This window comes from Alosa sapidissima, chromosome 9, assembly GCF_018492685.1.
Source record: "Alosa sapidissima isolate fAloSap1 chromosome 9, fAloSap1.pri, whole genome shotgun sequence".
NCBI classification, from domain to species: Eukaryota; Metazoa; Chordata; class Actinopteri; order Clupeiformes; family Clupeidae; genus Alosa; species Alosa sapidissima.
In genome coordinates, this window is record NC_055965.1 from 20,363,691 (window position 1) to 20,385,896 (window position 22,206).

Below are 22,206 nucleotides of genomic sequence, written 5' to 3' on the forward strand. Positions count from 1 at the left end.
ATTGTTGTAAAATAGTGCAGCTCATTTGAGAGCCCCGTGCGCAGGGATGGAGAGAGAGAAAGCGAGAGGGGATATGCGTGTTAGAACGGAGATGCGTGTGGAAAAAGTAGACGTGCTGTTGAGACTGGAGCTAGTCATATTCAAAATAATGCAAAAATAAATCCGCAGATAAAACCAAAATCCTCGTTCATTTGCTAACCACTTTCAGATAGAGTGTTAGGGAGTTAGCCTCGAAGTTAAGAATAACTTCGGACCTAGAGTGGTAACAAGCTGCCTGTTCTCCGACTAGGTCAGAAGAAAAAACAGTAAAGGTTAACGCTATCAAACAAACCCAGAAACTACTAGGCCTACTTCTACTAACTACGATATAGGCCTATGGCCTACCTGCGAGCCGATAAGCTATATTTGTCATCGGATGACAGGGGTTAGTGCAGAAGTGAAGTAGATTGCGCCACGTAACCTCCTCTCCATTTAGGTGATTGGCTTACTTAATGTTCCTGATTGATTAGCTACGGAATAATACAGATTTTACAAGTTTTATTTGTTACTTGCTAGATTGTCAAACGTATATTATAGGCCTACATTTAATAAGTGTTCAAAATCAATCTATGGGATTGGGGTTGGTTGGTGCAGCCAAGCTCGTCCAGGACGGGCCTGGCCCCCCAAAGCCCCCCCATGACACCGGGAATGAATGTTGAAGTCATTTCCAGTGGAAGAACAAAATGCTGAATGAAGCCCAAAGATATGAAGGCATATCTGGCAAGTTGTTATTTTTTGAAGTATCTATTAAGTATCTATCGATCTATTTATCTATCTAAGACGTAAATGGGCAATAGGCCTAGTTTGCAAGAAGGAGACAAAGCGTGAGCATGCCACACTATCCACAGGTGTGGTAGGAGGATTACTGTTAGCGCAGGATTTATATAAAATTCTTCAACAGAAGGCCTGCCTCGAATGCAGGCTTGCCCAAAAAAAGGCCTGTGGTTTGCACAGCCTACAGTAAGTAGGTCTTAGTGAGTTAGGAGTCCTCTAGACTTCTTTTAAGCTGTCTCAGAGGTGGAAAGTTGGGGGCAGGGCCGGATTAACAATTCATAGACCCTTGGGAACAAATGTCTGATGGCCCCCCAGGCAACGTGAATCGGGAGGTCAGTTAATAACTTAGGCCTATCGTGAATATTTCGTGAGCTTAGAATTATAAGGTTCTATCGCCATTTAGGGTAGTTCTGAGATATTGAGCATCAAAGTTTTTACACCCCAGCTAGCAAAACTGTTATATAGTATAATCTACTATTATAGCTCAACAAGACCATCACCCTACAGGTACTTTGAGGATAGAATATCAAAATCCTGGCACATTTGGAAATGGGATTTTTTAAGATGGCCCAAATGGAGATAGCGCTCTGATTCACTTCGGAATTATAAGGTTCTATCTCCACTTTTACAAATAAAACCCTACATTTCAAAGAATAAAGGCATATAACCATTGATTTGAATTAATTTATACATTTATAATACAAGCACACAGCTTGTAGTATATAATATAATAGTATAGTATAGTATAGTATAGATCAAAGCCAAGCAAGTTAAGAAAAAAATATATTTTAATGTTTTCAAAGTTCAAAGTACATGGAAATTTAAAATTACAGCTGAACAAAACCCCCACCCCCTCTCGGAAACATTTTAAAAACTGGTCATTTATTTCATTAAACTATGCCACTTTATTATTAGTCTGTTTTGTTATGCATCCGTCTCTGCTGCCCTGGCTCTGGGTGTCTCTGCTACTGTCCCTCTCGCTGCTGCTCTGGGAGTCTCTGCCTCTCCTGGCAAGTCATACAGCTGAGCATCACACTAGCATTTACAGGAAAGTAACTAATGGGGAGACATACATTTTGCAGAATACTATCATCTATACCAGGACAATCTGCATGGCTTAACTGGTACTGGACCCACTGAGGCACTGTCCAGGACTACTACCATCATTTTCCTTACAAAGACTGAACAGGATAAACAGTCAAATAGGCCTATTGATTAAGTACTTCTTAGTGTACACACCGACAGTGGCATGTTTGCCTACATAGTAGTGTCTGAAAACATCTGTGCAACTCGAGCATCACTGCCCATCAAACCTGCAAAAACATAACCCCAGCAGTAGCCAAGATAAGCTAAAGATTCTTTATTATTACATGATCCAATATTATAATAATGTGTCAGTTTATTATTTTGTTTTATGACACTGATAATAGTTTGGGTATTTTACAAACAAAGGCATGGTAAATACAACAGAAATTCCACCCATCTATAGAAGTACCCACCACTAGATACCGTCCTATTTGCCGCTCCCACTCCCTTTGGAGGACTTCCACCACCATCATCATTTCTGTAACAAAAAACAATTTAATCATCATCCTGATATAAATGGGGCAACTTATCAATATCTAATAATCTAGCAATCTTAAAAAGCTAGTTAACTTGCATTTCTGGAAGGGGAGTAAGTTAGAAATTGGCATTATGTTAGGCTGCAGTCATTAAGACACCAATAATCTAGCTAGTTTAAAAAGATAGCAGCTAGCTAGCTTGCATTTATGGAAAGGGAGTAAAGTTAGAAATTGGCGTTATGTTAGCTAAGCTGCAGTTGCCCATCTACAAGGATGTTTATTTGTCACATACAGAGATTTACAGGTGCTAAACTGTAAGCGAGCTGTTGGTGAGCTATCAAGCTAATTCTAACGTTTGCTAGCAAGCTAATGTTCGCTAATGCTAAGATAGCTACCTTGGCAAACAAGCTGGTTTACATTAGCTAGCTAATGATTTGTAAATTAAGTATTATATACCAGCTCTATGTGCTTCAACTTACCGATCTCTTCTAGTGGGGTCTGTACATTTAAGTCTTTTGGTCGCCATCGCCGGCTTCAGATGTCCAGGGCAGGCTAATGTCCAGCCCTTAGCTCTGTGTCCAGGCTACAGAGCTAAGATTTGATTGGTCCGTCTGTTCATTCAGGGTTTTGATTGGATATTGAATCTACTGGAGATAGAACTTTATAATCCCAACTTGGTTTATGTTTTGTGAGATGGAACCTTTTTATTTTATTAATAACCAACTAAAAAATATTTTTTTTATACAAAAAACAACATCACACAGGCATTAATAAACACCTAATGGATCAGATTATGTCAAACTCAATTTCAACCAAAAGTGGAGATAGAACCTTATAATTCTAAGGTCACGATTTGTATTGCCATTTAAGGCATGAGCGCATCTGTGAGGCCAAGCCTCACCAAGTAGCCCGTTTGTTTACAACTAACATTACATTTAATTAAACTGCTTATAGGCTATGCTGAAATAGTTTCAACATTTTGAATATCAGTGTCAGGTGAATTAGGAAATGCCATGGCTGAAAGCTGCTTGGGATCCCCCCCGTCAAGCAATAACCATACAAAAAGTTAGAGGACATAATGCGCAAATAATGCGCTATAATCTCTCATTGGTGGTTAGTATATGGAGTAGGGAATTGACAGCAACATATCCAATCACATTATGAGAGATGCTGAATTTAACATAAACTGCAATGTTTTAAATTAATGTAAATTTAGCCGGGACTAAGCTGGCACACGTGGGTGCTCGATGTTTCCAGTGGGTGCCCGAGAGACGGAGCACCCACAGTATCGGCGCCTATGACAAGCGTATCTCGCGGTTGCATCCATTACAAACAAACATGCAATGTGAACGTTTGGGATTGGGGAGAGCACTAAATGCTCTTCTGAATAAGCACGAAGTCAAGCTTTTAAATGAAAAACACTTTAATAATCAAAAAAATAAACGCTAATGAAGTAAACTTGTGACCATCAAAAATCGTTTATCGCCTGTAACTCCGTGATAACAGGACATAACAGGACGTAACAGGAAGGCATTTGGCTGAGCAACGGAGGTTAATACGCTCTATATTTTGTCCAAATGATGTCTGTCTATCATCGTTGCACTCGGAGAAAACCAGAATGTTTAATTTGTCCTGCGTTTCTTCTACGGCTGCAAACGGGATTCACTCGCCGTTAACCAAATATTTCTATATTGGCCAGCTGGCCAAGTCGAAGCACTGCCCACTGTACATCTCTCTCCAGCTGCACCTTCCGCATTTTCAGTCTTTTATACTCGATATCAAGCAGGAGGTGCCGCTTGTAAATGGAGCGGATATCCTGTGAAAGACAAATGTAAGAGTAAGCTAGCTGATAAAGTGGGTTGGACACAATGTGAGGAGTTACTTACCTCATTCTGGCATTCTGACGTGCTCGTGCCAGGGATTGCCTGTGGAGGGATGCAGGATTCAGACTTTGAAGTAGGGCAACATGCCCAAATAAAACAGGCACAAACCACTATTTTTGCACTCACCTCTGGCATGTCTGTGACAGCAGACAGGGTGTCTTCCTCACCTTCCTCTGTAGGTTCCTCTTCCTGCAAATACAATAGTAATGTAATCTACAATCTCAAAAGCATGTACTGTATAGGGTTCCGTCACAAACTACACACTCACACATGGGTCAATTGCAGGCTCCTGTAGCTCCATGAGAGGATTGTGTCTCCAGTAACTGAAAGACAAGAGTACCATTACATAAAATATACAGAATGATAGTGGAGGTAGGCTAAACAGTTGGTAATAGGGTACCTTGGATAAATGCATCGCGAGATCCTTGGGAGGATGTCTGAGGAGGTCCCTCCCTCAATTCCCTCAACCGGAGGGTCAACCAGAGGGTAGCCCCGCCTGTATTTCTTTTTTTGGTTATTTCCCCCTAAAACTCCTTGTAGAGTTCAATGAGCAACCTCTGCTCTTCCCCCCCCCCCCCCCAAAAAAAATAGCCCTGGGTTTTGCAGCCATCGTATCGCGTTTTCGACAATCGCATGTTCTGGGCTGCTTAAGTACCTCGTGCACGTGGGTATTGGATGATTAAGTTAACCTGGCTAAAGTCAACGTTAACAAGGCACTGCCGATTTGTGTTAATGGAACGATTTCAGCCTCAAGTCAAAGTCTACGCTAGTTCAAGCCAGGCTAAATCTGTTAAGCGCGGTTGATGGAATACCCCCCAGGAGCGATCAGAATAAAGTTTTCCCACGTCAGAACGACCTCTCTTCCTAGATGCTTCCATAGTATGCAAAGAAATAGATACAAACAAACTAACGCTCGTCACTGATGAGGCAACTACGAACCAAACGCAATGTTGTGCATTAAAGTTTTTATGCTTTGAGCACGCTACAATCAAGGGGGCAGGTGAACGTTAGGAGAGCGTAGACACTACGGCGGATCTGAGGCTAAATAGTAGACCAGTTCCACCTAGCCATCCCATTGAACCCCATTCAATTTGGCGCCACTTTCACATCAAATAACGTTACAGCTGAAGCGTTTTAAGCCTTTATATGAACTTTTTCTATTTTCGGAGTAATACAACATTGTGTGATTGGCGTCATAACCTCGTAACTGACTTAACGGCTGAGTAATAAACCCTTTCCGAAATCAATGCTAACGTGACGTAATATATGTAATGAGCATGCGACCAGAGCGGGTGAAAGCATCGCACAGGAGCAAAATAACCGTATTCTCTAGATAAGAACGAAAGCATCGGACCACAACATTTCAGCTAAGTTTTGATGGATTGACAGTAGGCCAGTGTTGTAGTCAAGTCACTATGCCTCGAGTCCGAGTCCAGGTTAGAGTCTCCAGTATTCAAGTCTGAGTCGAGTCCATGTCGAGTCACCATTGAATGCAAAACTAACAACCTTCAGGGCATTCATGTCTCCAGGCATTTGGCGCCATTCAATTTCGTTATTGTAAGAACATGCCGTGATGTGTGATGCATGACATGAAGCAGTAACACTCCATTGCACTAATATTAATACTAAAAATAATTTAGATATTAAAATCCTATACCAAATAATAATGACTTATTACAATTACATCCTAATGACATTACAAAAAAAAGTCGAGTCCTCGTCTCGATTTCCGAGTCTGCATGGTCTGAATGTACGAGTCCAAGTCCAAATTCGAGTCATTCAGTGCTCAAGTCCAAGTCAAGTCACGAGTCTCTAAATTTAGATCATGACTCGGACTCGAGGGTACTACAACACTGCAGTAGGCTATAATTGCGAGTGCTGTTTATATGAAATCACATTCATCTACGAACAACTAGGACATTTAAGAAAAGTAATGTAGACGTGGTGGTAACGAAGTAAGGGGCTACATACCCAAGCTCTCGGCGCAGCCATCACAAGAGTTACACGATTCAGACTACGTGCCTACCTTACATCTACGGTCGATCTTAATAACCCCATCACCTCGACTAGCCTATGTGGTGGGAAGGCCCATTCAAGTGAATGGAGCATTCTTTATCATTATGAAGAGCCGTGTAATAATAGCTAATAAATGGCAATGCAGCTTTACTGTAGTGAAAGTTCGCAAGATTGGAAAGAGGAAATAGCATTTACATGTTGTGATATGAGAGGCTACACGACTCTCGGCGGGACAGTTCAGCAGTGCAAGGACACAATGTTAGAGTACAAAGGTTTTTAATAAAGTTCTTGGGAATTAACAAAAAGGTATGCCAAGTTCAAAAAGGTAACTAAGGATAAGGTTGATCTTTCAACCGTCAAAACTTAAACAATATCTCTTCAAACGTGAAATTATAGTCCCGATTCCCTCAGGTAAATCTCTTCTTGAAAACAAGTCTTCAGCCTTACTTTAATCAGCACCGCAGCCCGTGGCCAATCCGGCGGTAAGTAGTCCAGTCTCCAAGTAAGTATTCCAGTCTTCAGGTAAGTATTCCAGTCTTCCAGTACTTCACGTGGAAAGTGCCACTTCGACGGTCTGTAGCTCCTCTGAGAGCACAACTTGGAGCTTGTCTCCCAAACCCCACTCTGACACCAACTGTGTCTCTGGGCCTTAAAAAGCCCTTCAGCTCATCAGGCCCTGATCGGTCTCAGGTGTGTTGGGATAGCGTGTGTTTGAGGGGTGGAGTTTCCAACTCCACCAGCAGATGGAGCCAAAGCTGTCCGTGACTGCAGCCATCTCAGGGGAATGTAGCGCCCCTCCAGAACGCAGCCTCTCGTGACATCACAATGTCCATTTAAATTATAGCCTTTCTAATGCACTTTTGTGCGTTTTAAATCCGAAATAAGATGGAATGTGAGGAGACTGCTATTAACTTTAAAGAGGCTTAGGCTATCTACAATTGAAACTATCTGTAGCCTATGACGCAAATAAACCTCATGTCCAGGTCATATGGATGTCTGCTTTAGCTTATAGACCTCTCCAGAATAAGTCCCGCCTCCGTAACCTCCATATCCATCCAACTTCCGGTCGTCAAATGTCTGTGGGAAATAACATGGCGTTTGGCGAAAGATTGTACCTGTCAAACTCTGTAGGTGACAAAGTAGAAAAAGCTGGTGGGCCGATTGGCCTACACACTTCTGCCATCTAGTTTCCACTGGATTTTTTGATTGTCGGTGCCGTTTAAGTAATAAACGATTATTAATGCTAACCGGGAGCTAGTTCCGATGTACGCGGGTGGAGGAGGGCGTTAGATCTTGCTCACAACCAACCAGTCACAACCTAACGTGATGGTCATTTTCACATGTGATTCATGCGTGGTTTCAGTGGTCTATTAGGGGTTTGCACGGCGTGTCATCAGATCTGGACGTTGCCATATTGGAGATACTCACCTCATTAGAAAGCATAGGCACTGAAGTAAATCCCTAACATCGTCAAGGAAAATGGTTAATTATTGCTGTGTTTTAGGTTGTACCAATAGGTCAGACTGAGAAAAAAGAAAGAAATTGCCGACGAAGACACTAAAGACCTGACGAGATGAGATTTTTTTTCACGAATAACAGATAATGATAAGCAGACTAGGAATCAGAGGCTGAATCTTATTGAGTCGATAGCTTTATTTTGCATGACCTTGATCAGAATAGTAACGTTTTCAGAATGTATTAACAACCTATCAAACATGATGATTTCACGCAGGGTAAGTGCCACCTCCATAGACAGGCTCTGGTGTCACAAACTCCATTTCGGTGAAGACAAACTATGAAACATTGCCGTTGCTATGCAACCTTGACTGGGGGAGTCGCGGCATCTGAAGCGTGCATTAGCTTAGTGCTTCTTACTGATATATTTCTACTTTAACGGCACCGACAATCAAAAAACCCAGTGGAAACTAGATTGTGTAGGCCAATAGGCCCACCATTTTTTCTACTTCGCCACCTACAGATGTTTTACCAGTATGATATTTTGAAACGCCATGTTATTTCCCATAGACATTCGATGCCCGGAAGTTGGATGGATACGGAAGTTACGGAGGCGGGACTTATTCAGCAGGGTTTTTTTACGATTTGCAACTGTGAGGTCCATGGTAGGCGCCCGACAGAAATATTGTTTCATTTTGCGAGTGATACACGTTCTGGGGGTGTTCTAAATGTGCACAGAAGGAGTTCCTAAGCTTGGCTATATAAGGTAGGCTATTAGCTAAGCCTATTACACTACATAAATTGTCACTATGCTGGCGACTCAAATAAAATCTCCTACGACCCACCCTTTGGGAACCAATGCTTTAGACAACATAGGGAACGAAACGGGAGTGGGACGGGATTCGGGAACCTTTCTCTCGGGATTTTGCAGGACAGGATTTTTTTTTGGGGGGGGGGGGGGGGGGGCAGTCACGTGATCGGGATATGACGGGAGTATTTGTGTGGGCTCGGGATGGGACGGGAGTGAAAATTGATTGCCGTGTCACCCTCTACTGTACGTCTGTTCCGAAGGCTAGCGTTAAACGCTAATTAGTGGTTTGCAATAAAACTGGTCACATTCGACTACCATGAAAACAAATCCCAGCGAACGGTCGAACTTGGTACACATGTGTTATTAACCCCTAGGTTCATTTTGCACCGGAATTGTCCTTTAAAACAGTGCACGCTGGACTTGCGGTTAAAATGTTTGCCTGATTTTCTGCAGCGCTGCACGTCGTCACTAGCACCTTGTGGGAGCAAGATAGCATGTGTAGCTCCTCCCCATTCTCTGTACAAGCTAAAACACCCCTCCCCAACATTACACACCCTCATTGGCTGGAATCCCCATACTGCCTTTGTATGCTAGAATGTGTGTGAATGTATGTGTATGTGATTATTTATTTATATACTTCATTGGTATTTATTATTTCATAATATAATTGTGTAGACTCATGACAAAAACCAAAAACAACATTTAATGAAAAGAACAGAAGAGGTTAAAACTATTGAAGGCAAACAAGGAACAATATTTCACAAAATCTCCCTTTATTCATGTCAGTTCCTGTAACTGGCAGATATTATGGAGATGGACTTAGCCTAATGCTTCTCTAAAGCCTTCTGACTGATACCAGCAGGTCATGTCAGACTGCCAACAATCGAGTCATTCAGACAAAAGTTTGAATTTGTCTGAATGTCTGATCTGCTTGGAGAACATACATAACAGGATCATCAGCTGTCTTATTAAAAACCATCCATCCAAGAAGGACTTTGCCCTTGGGCAACCAGGAACTTTCATGAAGAAAAATGCAGCACCAGATGCTCTGGTGATTTGAGCATTATTTGTATTTGTCTTGCTGTTGATGTAATCTTGAACTCTAAATCTCTTTTCTTCAACACTTGGTTGGCAAGTTCATGATATCCTGACAAGAAGACAGTATCTTTCTGATATCCTGGAGTTCATTGTCAACGGTTGTGTTGAATTCTAGATGTCTATGCAGCAAAGTGGAAAGGCTGGTGAGGTACTTCATCTCTCTCCAGTGTAAGGTCAGTTGATTTGGGTGGTCTTGTGGATTATGTTCCTAAGTGTGAGAACCACATAATAGCGGAGAACCTTCTGTTGTGGTGGCAGCACTATCACACTCTCCTTGACCCGACACTGGTCTTTCCCCTTCATGGTCTTCATGCATGGCCTCTTCAGCTGTGAGATCTTCGACAAAAACAGAGTATGTCCTAGATGCTTTTTGAAACTGTAGTGATGTGACTTTTGGAGTCTTAACTTTAGTGAGTGAGACTTATATGCTGCAATGTTAACTCCCTCCCTTTCTTGTACAATGTCTTTAAAAAGCATGTTCAGCTGCGACAGTCGAAGCACCTCCCGATTTTTGAAAAGCTTCTTTTCAACCACCGTCTCACAGAAATACTTGTATCCATTATCATACACGTTGCTTTCTGTTGTCTTTTCGTTTTTGTACAGGCAGTGAATATAGTTTCTGTAGCAGGTGAAATGGTACTGCGTTTCAATGGCCACCAAATCCTTGCCTCGAATATCTACTAGCAGAGCCTCATCTTGTTTCTTTTCAGCTGCTAGAAGCAACTTTCCTGCAAGAGGGTGTTTGACACAGCATCAGAGTTTTTCCTTTATTCTTTTTCTGCTCCACCACTCAGTTCTGTATTTGTGACGTTCTGACATTTGACGTTCTGACGTCAGTTCTGACGTTTGCAAATGACACACTGGATGGGAAGCAGGTGTGGCGCTCGCTCAGGTGTGAAGTTGCCACTGGTGTGTGTCCTTGAAGCCCTTGTCTTTGCTGGAGTTTCCTCAACGTCCTCAGTCCCTCTTTCCCCCTCTAGCACTGTAAACAGCAAGCAGAATACAACTTTTGGATTTAGGGTTGAACTTGATTTAAGGCTGGACTCTGGACTCCCCTTCACTGTTACTGATTGAGGAAATAAGCATTCAGCCATCTTTATATTTTTTGGTACAGAAAATGCATCAGAAGAATAAATAAAAAGTCACACTTAATTTGGATAGTATGCCAACAGACAAACTGCACATGCTCATATTATCAAACTATCTCCTCACACTCTGTAAAGTGCAATGTATTGTTAAGGCTAAGGTTAGTAGTTGGAGTTACATACTAGATGGACGGTCATCAGTCTCTGTGGAGTCACCCTTGTCCTCTTCTCCATCGAAATCCTCTTCCACTTAAAACATCAGAAGCAAAATGTAATTTAAACCAGAAACACCTCACATATGAAGGGAGGGTGGACATGCATGGCTCTTGAAGCAGTCCTCTCTATCAACCACGTTTTCAGTCAGACTACTTGGACAACCTATCTTACAATTTTAACATATGATATCATATACACTGCTCAAAAAAATAAAGGGATCACTTCAATAACACATTGGATCAGTACTTTGCAATGTTTGGTATTGAAGTGAAACTGTTTTGAAGCGATTGTTTGATTTTGCAGGAACTGTCAGACATTCTGTTTGCGAAAGGAGAAAAGAGTGGAAGGTTTTAAGAAATGTGTTTTAGCAATTGTGAAAAACTGTAAGTGTTCCCTTTTTTGAGCAGTGTAGGCTACTGCAATAAACTAGGTTTAAAACACTCATTCGTCTCCCGTTTCAGAACTGCATTCATGCTCATGTTGTTAGCTATCTGTACTGACCTGGTCCCATCAAAGCCTCATCATATCCATTATCCTCATCTTCCTCCTGTAGCAGACACAATTCAAAACACATTCACTATCTCTGTCAGGTACTCAGGACAGAGATGAAGTTATCTGAAAGTAGCACTAAAGATTTGCTCTCAGGGGCCCCCTACAGTTGAGAAGTTAAAATAACGTAAATGAAACAAGATACTGTAGAGGTTTTGTGTTTTTGAATGACCCCATAGTAGCTTTTGGACTGAGACAAAGCAGTTTTTTTCATTTTCCTTTCCCACATACAAAGACCATCGGCAATAAACACACTGTTGTGGTTTGTATGGTGGTAAATAATGTATATGCGTAATTAACTTTTTCTTACAGCTCCCACACACAGTTGCGTTCTGCCAATGCATGCCAGTGGGTGTTGCCGACGGTAGCTATGCAAATGACTTGAAGTATAATCGTAATTTGATTGGCTGGTGCCGTCTGTTGTTGTCCGCCGGTGCAGCAAAAGTTGAACTTTTCGACGCGAGTGACGGGAGCAACACGACGCAACGGACCCACAATTCAGTTCGGCAACGGATGACGTAAGCCCATGTAAAGTGGACGGGATGTGTCTCCAGCACTGCACCGCACGCAGCTGTGTGTGGGAGTCGTTAGTCTTTCTGAAAGTATTCTTGTCAAGAGAATTCATAAGTATGACAATTTTAAGACCTAAAATAAACACAACCCCCACCAAAATGTTTGCCATCTGTAACCTTTATTTATAAAAATGAAAAACACGTTTTAACAAGTGTACTGGAATACATGTGCATGTTGAATTGAAACAGCTCTGAAACGGGGTGAAGTAATATATGTAATATGGAAGTAATACAATTCATTTGATTTTCTCTTTAATTACATTAAATCTATCATCAGTGATGACAGCCTTAAAAAACACCATCAACATGATGACCTTGACTAGTTCATATACTAAATATTACTACTCAATTGGTATTGAAACAGAATGATTAAAGTCAAAAACATTTCAACTCTGTGGAGCCAAGTATGTTTTTTTTTTTTTTTTAAATCAAAAACAAAATTGTATAAACTGCAAAATGTATCAAACTGCGTGTACAATATATTAAAGTAAAGCAAAATAAAATAGCATTAGTAGTTAAAGCATCTTGTTTGTATATTTCTTTTTAAAAATACAAATACAAAAGTACTTTTTTGGGGGGGTTGTGCAATTCTGTCATGTTGCATAGTGCATACACATCTATATATATATATATCATTATATTTTCATAAAATACAAAACATAGATCTATAGGTTAGTGCTTACACAAATATGCAAGCTTTGTATACAAATATCTGCTTTGGTAAAACATACAGCGTAAAAGGCCAAATTACAGTCCAACAAAATAAAAACATCAAATTAATAATACAATACAAAACTATATTCTCTATACCTGCATCAGACAGACAAACTGTCCAAACTGACCTCTTGAAGGAGACTCGGAGAGCAACACCAAAGGCACCCACTCCACTTCAGCTGGTTTCCACCAGGTTAAAGTTTAGTAGTTTTGATGAGACACCAGTGTTTCCCACACATTCACTTATTTGTGGCGGCCCACCACAATATCAACATTGACCATCACACAATGATTTTCCAAATTGTACTAAATTGTGCTTAAATCTGGTTAGCGTCATAACCACGCTGCACTAATTTGCTAAAAACAGTTGCATTCAAGTTAATTATGCAAACCTACCACCACAAATAGAATTCAATTCTGTGGGAAACACTGGACACAAAAGGAATATTTGCTTAGTCTTACAATTGCATTCTGCCCAACTGCCTGTACATATCCTGTACACAGAAGTCTTATCACCTTCACCAACAGTTTACTTTCACCAACAGTTTTCAAAATCACTCCATCTTATTAATGTGTCTGATGCCATAGGCTACCTCATTTCTGAAACAGTGACTTTTAGCAGAAACACATTGTGATCAGTCACATATCTTATGTAGTGCAAACACTAATGCGTTCTGATGCATTAATGCAAATAGCAGAATCTCAACACAAGGGGTCAGCAAGGTCTCTGGCTGTACACCTTGGACACATGTAAATACCGATGCGTCTCGGCTGATTACTTGTAATAATGTAAATAGGCTCAAAGTGTCTCTGAGGTGTTGGCTCCTAACCGGCAGGAAATATCTGGCAGTCGAGTCAGACTCCCCTGCATTATTTAGCTCTTGAGCCTACTCAACTCAATCCAACTCAACTGGATCCCATGACACAGACCCAGCTGATTGGACTAGCTGGGACTTAAAGGTGCAGAGAGCTAGCCCGCTACTTCCTCCCCCTCCCTCCCGTGCTGCTCCCGTGCAATTGAAACTCTCCTAAACGCGCATTTCGTCTGTGATTTGCTGGAACAGTTTGTTATGTTTTTATGAGCTAGGTTTGCCCAGGCTGTTTTTGTTGCCGTTTTTGGAGCCTGGGCTGTCCACAGAGATCACGTTTTTTTTTTGTGTATTCAGGACACAGACAGCTAGCGGTTGGTTAGGTGATGTTTACAGTAAGTGACATAACATGTTTTAGCCTAAAAAACATGTGGCATTGCTTAGAGCACCTTTAAGTGTTGTGATAGGACTCCATATCAATTCTACCATACAAAAGCAAACACTGAATCTTGTAGAAAACAAGATAAACATTAAACAAAATAAAAAATCAATCATCCTTTTCCCTCCCTCACCCACACCCACTACATATCAGGCACTTGGTGACTCCAGTTCAAACGCAAAGTTTGGCAATGTCCAAATGAGTGCTGCAGATCGACCCGGATTACCTGACCTTTAAGGCTATAATATGAAGGGTTCAGATGCAAAAGCCTCTAAATGCCACCTATGCCAAAAATGAGATAAAGATGGTGAGGGGATGCTCTCCACACATAGTATACGCTAATCAAATAATTTAACTTCTAAACCCACTAAATACCACTCTCTTCCTGGTCTGAAATATCGATTTATAGGCAAAAACCTATAGGAGCCTGAATTTAAATGCTCATTTAAAAGAAAAGTGGTCAGACGGATTTAGAGGGTTTTGCATCTGAACTCTTCATATATTTAATACATTTATGCGGAGGATAAGCAATTACCGACTTGCTTCTGAAATCCACAAAATGGCACAAGATCTCATTTTTTCTTGATTCACGGGAAAAAAATCAGATTCAAGAACTATACTACCGTGCAAAGATGCCAACCAAGACAAGTCAACACAACATGTATATATAACCAAGACAAGTCAACACAACATGTAATAGCCCTATATGGTAGACAGCTTCCAATGCATCGCAGAATTGGATCTCAAAGCCCATTGTATTATAAAACGTATGATGTTTTTGTTATTGTATTGTGGTCCAAACATTATAGTAACATAACCTCTGTGGTCATTCCCACTACTACCAGAAAATGGCAAAATTTAACAAAAAACTTTTACCGTTTTGTCACATTGCATGCTATGAATTGTGTCCATTCGCAGCCCTCTCAAAATAACTTTTATTACCTATATCATATTATATGACCTCATATTGGGCCCATGATTATGTCTATTCATGGGTTTCATCAGGTCCTTTTCCACAGGTGTATAAAATCAAGCACCTAGATTATGAATGCAGACTGCATGTTGCTTGATTAATATCCCTGTGGAAAGGGACCTGATGAAACCCATGACTATACTATTAAGTTTCTTTCTTTCTAAGTCTGATTAGATCTTTTGTTTTTTCTCACAGGAAGGAGAAGCTCTTCCCACAGTCTTGAGCGGCCGTCCTCTCTTTTTCTTTTGACCTTGCAGGGGAACCGCAGCTGAAGGCCCTGGAGCCTGAGGGGGAACCGCAGCTGAAGGCCCTGCACCTCCTGGAGCCTGAGGGGGAACCGCAGCTGAAGGCCCTGCACCTCCTGGAGCCTGAGGGGGAACCGCAGCTGAAGGCCCTGCACCTCCTGGAGCCTGAGGGGGAACCGCAGCTGAAGGCCCTGCACCTCCTGGAGCCTGAGGACCTAAGGGGGCAGCAGTAGGGGAGGGGGGCTGCTGCTGCTGAGGAGCGCCCAGGAGGAGAGAGGAGCCCTGGGGTAGCATGGGGGAAGACGAGGAGGGTGGTGGTGGTGGTGCAGGTGCAGTAGAGTGGGTAGGGTGCAGTGCAGCTGGGGGTGGTGAAGTGGGGTTTGGTGTGACAGTGGTGCAGCTGGAGGAACCAAATATGGTGCTGCTGCCGGTCACAACTGACCAACCTAACGTTTGCACTGCATCGACACGAGCAGCTTCCTCAGGTTCACCAGTGCCGTGACACTCATGCCAGGGCCCCAGGGAAGCTCGTCCAGCTCCTAGTCGCTCGGCCGACTTCCTCTTCCTGTCCTGCTCCAGATGATGAGCTTTCTGGACCTCCACCAGGTCCACCAGTGCCGCCCGCACCTCCTGCAAAGCCGTCAGGCACGACCGCTGGACCTCCAGGCTGGCCGTCTGGACGCGGAGTGCCTCGGTCAGCAGGCGGTTGCCCTCCTCTTGCTTGCTCAGGAGCGTTTGAAGGGTCGCCGAGGATGGAGGGAGAAGAGGAGGAAGAGATGGAGGAGGAGGAGAAGGAGGAGGAGAAAGAGGAGCTTGGAGGTCCGGCAGCAGGTGTTCTGTGTTGGAGCTGTCCGAGTGGAACTCGTCAGTCCGCAAGGGGTCATCAGGAAACATCCCTACATTGGAAAAAAAAAACAACCAAACTAAATATACAATAAACAATAATTACCTTTAATGTATTGGTGATGAACTAGGGCATTCATACACATAATCCAGGATCATGGGATTAAGTCATGCGCTACATAAATCCATGCTTAGCCTTAGTCACCTTTTGCTACATAAATCAGTGGAAATAACTTATGCTAATATCTAGCAGAATTTTCTTTTTTCCTCTGAAATAGAAGTTTATATTAAAACCGAACAACTCCACCCACCGCTGCGGTCACTAGGCATCCCCGTCGCCCCGGCGATGGCCATCTTCATCCGGCGGGCAATCCTCTCCTCCAGCGGCGTGAGCTGGGGAGACCCCTGCTGCTGCACGCCAACCCCACCTCCACCCCGGCCGTCCGATGCCCAGGCGGGCGCCAGCTTGGCCTTCAGCTGGTTCTTCAGGTTGTTCCACTTCTTGCGCACCTCCTCCACGTCCCGTGGCCTGGCTCCTGGCGTGGCGGTGGCGGCGTTGAGCTTGGCCGTGACCTGTGTCCAAACGGGGACGCTGCTGCCGCGCGGCAGGAGTTGGTTGCGCTCGCCGAACAGCGCCTCCCAGTGGTGGAGGATCTCCGTGTAGAGAAGGTCCTCCTCCTCTTTGGCGAAACGCCGACTGGAGGCTGGAGATTGGAGGTTTTAGGGAAAGGAGAGATCAGGAAAGGGGCGTTACTGAGGTTTTTTCTCATTTTTGTCTATTCAAACATTAGAAAATGTGCCTTATTTACAGTTGAGACATGTTTTAAATACTTCCTATGTGTCCTGCACCATTTCACCAAGTCAGATTCCTTATTTTGTCCTTGGAAATTCTGATTCTGATGTCGACTGCAAGGCATGATGACTGTTCAATCAGATCAGTGTAGTAATTTCTAAAAATGTCTGAAACTTTGTCCATCTCTATTCAGACAAATCAAGCACTGCTACTTTTGTCATAGCTCTCGAGTTGATTCTTTCAAAATATGACATTCTGTTTCAGGTGGTGTCAGTGCTGAATAAAAATAGTGATTTCCACAGTGAAAACTACATTATTAAAAGCTTGGTCAGGTCTCACCTACAATGCCTTTGTGAACCACCAGGGGGCCACAGGCCCTTGTTGTACTTAGAACCCAAATGTTTTGACAGTGGGGCTTTTATTTGGACAAAGGCAAGCAAATGCCTAAAAGCAAAAGCAAACCAGCAGGACGGGATACTCACTGGCCCCCATCCCTGTCCTGCCCTCAGCTGCATCCTGCTTCATCCTGGACACGATCCTCTGCTTCAGCAGGCTGAGGTCCTCTCCGTCGGCCCCCCTATGCTCTCCAGTGGGCTCCAGACCCCCCGACTGCACGGCTTTCGCGTGGAGCTTCTGCTTCTTGAGGTGGCCCCACTTCTTCCTCACGTCCTCCCCGTTGCGGGCCACGATCGGCCTGGAGCTGGTGTTCATCTTGGCGGCGATGCGGTTCCAGATGGCGGTGCGGCCGCCGCGAGGTAGGAGGTTGTGGCGCTCGCCGAAAAGCTCCTCCCAGTGACGAAGGACCTCCTTGTATAAAATCTCCTCTTCGTCTTTGCTGAAGCGCTTGTTGTAGGCCTGGCCTAGAGAACATGGCACGAGTCAAGAACTGGGGCAGTGAGCATTTGACATTGTGAATAAGTAGATCATAAATAAAGGCACATAAAGCAAGCGTTGGCCTCATTTTAATAAAGAGAAACAACTTACATGTTTTGTCATGGTCTTGTGGCATTTCTAAAAAGAGAGGGAGGGAGGGGGGTACAGCGTATAATTAGTGCAGTAGTTATAATTAATTAACGTAGTACTTATAATTAGTGAGCCATTTTCAATAAATAAATTCATCATCTCCAAACAATCATCACTAAAGTAATTACAGTTTGACTCCAAGGTGAGATGATAAAAGAATGATAAAATGTAGAAAGTAGGGTGACCAGATGAGATCTGAAATTCGGGACGCTTTTTTTTTCGTGGGGGGGGGGGGGGGGGGGGGAGGGTGTGGTTGTAGGCCTACATAGACTATTATAAAAGATAATGAATTTTCAAACCTGTACCAAAACACATTTTTATTCAAACATCAAGTCTGCCTCAAAATACAACAGAGAAATCATGAACTCGTCATGAAAATGTCATTGTGGGGAAATAAAAAACAATGCGTAACAGTGCAAATCAGACCTTTCAGAATAAGGATAATAGCCTAACGTGTTGGTCTTTACTGTCGCGGTGTTGGCACAGTGTAGCTTGCTGCTAGCATGTAGTCTAACATCTGCCTCCCCTCCGTGAGAAACTCCAAACTCTCTTCTACACACTTTGCAGAATGCTTTCATCTCGTCGCTTAAGGCTTTGTCAATCCACGGGTACCTCCACCCACTCCTCCCGGTACCTGCATAGACGCTTTTGCTTTTTAGCGGCGTGTTGGGGTTCCGGTACATCATCCATGTCAAGGAATTAATAAAAATTAGCTAAAATCAGTGCATATTCGCGCCTAATTATAAAACTTCAAAAAAGAAACAAAGTAGCCAGGGCTGCATCCGATTCCAGACACTTAGCAATAGCTGCCGTCGGGGGCTGCATGCAGTCGACTCAACCTCTCTACGGACAGTTTTTAATGTTTATCAGAAAATAACTACTCAGTATTCTGATTGAGTATAATTTTCGGGACAATTAGGGCCGGATTCGGGATAAACGCTTAGATTTCGGGACTGTCCCGAATTGCTCAGGACGTCTGGTCACCCTAGTAGAAAGCCATCTAAAAATATGCAAATACTATGGGAACTGCATCCGTCAATCTAATTACAATAAGAACCAAGTTATGATCTGCATCAGTCTAGCTAACTATGATAAGAACCCAGTTATGATCTGCATCAGTCTATCTATCCATGATAAGAACCCAGTTATGATCTGCATCAGTCTAGCTAACTATGATAAGAACCCAGTTATGATCTGCATCAGTCTAGCTAACCATGATAAGAACCCAGTTATGATCTGCAAAGAAAATTACTAAACTACTTTAGATTGCTCCCCTCAACTTGGCCAGCTACTTTGAAGCTTTCCATATTTGACACCTCAAGGCTATAAACATACTAACAACCACTTTGAATTATATATGCAATCTGTATGGCATCATTCTCTGAAGCACAATAAACAAGGCTGTACATGTGAACCCCTTTTATGTGGTGGTGCAAACAAAATCTGTATCTGACCATCTTGAAGACCCAATTCAGAGCTTTAGTGTACACAGCAAACAAGGGTAAAAAAACAAAACTACTGCAAGCATTGGTAGAAAACAACAACAAAAAAAGATCATTTTACATTCTAATTCTATAGGCCGTCTCTCGCGCTTACCGTCGACCTCATGTCCGGCGTCTCTTCCAGTGGTCGTCTCCTTCATCTTCATGGCCACTTCTGCCTCCAACTCACTGAGGCCTGCCCCAGGCTTCTCCTCCTCCTCTCCCGAGGCATTAATGACCGCCAGCTTGGCTCTCAGCTGGTTCTTGAAGTAGCACCACTTCCTGCGGACCTCTTCCCCGTCCCGCACCACCCCGGACGACGCCTGGACGGCGGCGGCCACCTCGTTCCAAACGGAACCTCGGCCCACCCTGGGGAGCAGGTTGCTGCGCTGGCCAAAGAGCTCGTCCCAGTGACTGAGCACCTCCCTCCACAGTATCGACGACTCCTCGCGGCTAAAACGCTTTTTGTGTGCTAGCAACGGGATATAGGGTCCATTAAGTGGGGAGAACACACAAACACACGTACACAAATACAAACAAACAAACACACGCACAAACACACACAGGACAATGTTTATTTTTCTTAGTGTCTTCATGTAAGCAAACTGATAGGCCTTAGACATTAATGTCAGTGATCCATGCCATGCCTTATCGAATTGGTATTGAAAGAGATGCAATTCTGCTTATTATAAGTCCACATATCATAAAACTGAGTTTGAAGCCATAATATTAAACAAAAAGAACTATATTATGTTGCTTTAAGAATACATAAATAATCTTAATCTATAAAAAAATGAATTATTGGATACATCTTAAAAAGAGCAAACCTGACTATGTTAGACAATTAAAAACAAGAGAACATTTTCTTTTAGATAGATAGATAGATAGATAGATAGATAGATAGAGATAGATAGATAGATAGATAGATAGATAGATAGATAGATAGAGAGAGAGAGAGAGAGAGAGAGATATACTTTATTGATCCCCAAGGGGAAATTCAACGTTTAAAATGTCCAAAAAGAAAACAAATGAGCAATAAAACAATTGACCATCAACATCATTTGACTGTGTGTGGCCTGAAGGCTTGGTGAAATGTCACCCATTCGACACTAAATTGGAAAAACATTCAGTAATATTGATTTGCTTTGTCAGCGAATCAGGGAAGTCAGAGAGAAGTGGCAAATAGTTCAACCTGCTTCAAACAAAGTGCTTGTAAGTTATGTACAGTAACGTTACATGCCATATCCGCATAATGGCACAGTTACTTTCTGAAATTTGTTTTATAATCTTTGCTGTTGGACCTCAAATAGTAATTTTGTAATTTAAAAATAGCAATTATTCAATTTAATGAAATGACTTCCATCTCAATGAGTCTCGATTCTTTTCCTTTATTTTTTTTTTATTGTAGGTGCACAAACCCTACAAGTCACAAATCAGGAGACTCATAAGCTCACAGTTTTGCTACAGTTGCTGTAGTGCCCATGCAGTGTTTCCCATACATTGACTTATTTGTGGCGGCCCACCACAATATCAACATTGACCACCACACAATGATTGTCCAGGTTATACTAAATTGTGCTTAAATCTGGTTAGCATCATAACCACACTGTGCTAATTTGTTAAAAACTGTTGCATTCAAGTTAATTCCGCAAACCTACCACCACAAATAGAATTTAATTCTGTGGGAAACACGGCCATGTCTTCCCTTCTTGGGTATCTGACTATGTTTCGCACCATATTCTATGAAACTATACCCAAAGTGTGAGTGTAATCATAAATTGTATTGCATGGGATTTGTGTCATTGTAATGAAGGATTTGAGAAAGTGGGCCTTGTGTTAGTTAGTTAGTTAGTTAGATAGATAGATAGATAGATAGATAGATACTTTATTGATCCCTAGGGGAAATTCAAGTGTGATGCAGGTGTGTGAATGTGTTTTGTACTGTAGCAGAACTGTAAGCATACAGTTAATATGTGACTTCTAGAATTAGGACTTATGCACATGAATAAGTTGAGAAGTTGTAGCTGTTGTGTTTTCTAGAACTTTCACTGATCTGTTCAGTCAAAAGACAACCAGTCGCGCTCTCTTTAGGCTACTCACTGTGCGCGGGATCCAATATGTTGTCCACATCCACCTCCTCTTCCTCTTCTTCTTGGTTTTCTACTTTAATTACTTCCACCTTAATTCCCAAATGTTGCATTTCTGGACCATCAATGTTAGGTTTGTCCTCCAACGGTTCCAAAGGGTCCGGTTCAATCTTACAAGTGGGCGTAACAACTGGTTTGCAGTCCAACTCCTGTGGAAAAAATTACAAGACAGACTAAACAATAGGCTACCCAGTTCCAAATTATAACCCAGTATGGTCGATTAACATTAGCGCTTATCTAATCACCTCGATACATTAGTTTCCATTGCATTGATAAAGGCAACTAACTTGAACAACAAAGTTACATTAGGCTATTTTCTGATAGTTAGCCAATAATCCAGACATGCTATCAATGCACAGTTGATGTGGACTGTCTTAGAAGTTAATCGAATCAGAAAAATATAAGCTACAAAGTGTGTAGACTAACGATACCAAAATAAAGACTAATGACTTACTTCGTCCATTATGACTGGCTGGTGCAGGGAAAGCTCACGTTAGCGAAAATGTTGATCCGAAGGTTACAAGATAGGCTATTAGGTAAGATATTAGTTTAATGTTAAGTTGACTGCAACTAATAACAAGGCAGACATTCCAAAGGAGTTGCAGGAGATATCATTCTCTCCAAATATCCCGCCAGCTGAGATTCTCGGGTGTGCGCTGAACTTGTTCTGCTTTCTACC

General features: G+C 42.4%; 1 protein-coding gene and 1 long non-coding RNA gene across 2 annotated transcripts; both read right to left on the minus strand.

The window, feature by feature from the left end:
* Positions 1-1,583: 1,583 nt before the first annotated feature.
* Positions 1,584-3,058, minus strand: LOC121719343. The gene is made up of 2 exons (XR_006034252.1): positions 2,855-3,058; positions 1,584-2,377 (listed from the first exon to the last, which is right to left on the minus strand). It is a non-coding gene; the product is annotated as an uncharacterized LOC121719343 (long non-coding RNA).
* A 12,018-nt stretch (positions 3,059-15,076) lies between these two features.
* Positions 15,077-22,192, minus strand: LOC121718460. Its single transcript, XM_042103474.1, has 8 exons — positions 21,982-22,192; positions 21,481-21,676; positions 19,496-19,852; positions 17,861-17,887; positions 17,359-17,736; positions 16,395-16,787; positions 15,438-16,136; positions 15,077-15,395 (listed from the first exon to the last, which is right to left on the minus strand). Exons 1-8 carry the CDS (start codon positions 21,988-21,990, stop codon positions 15,166-15,168), a joined length of 2,289 nt encoding a protein of 762 aa, XP_041959408.1. The 5' UTR covers positions 21,991-22,192; the 3' UTR covers positions 15,077-15,165.
* Positions 22,193-22,206: the final 14 nt, after the last annotated feature.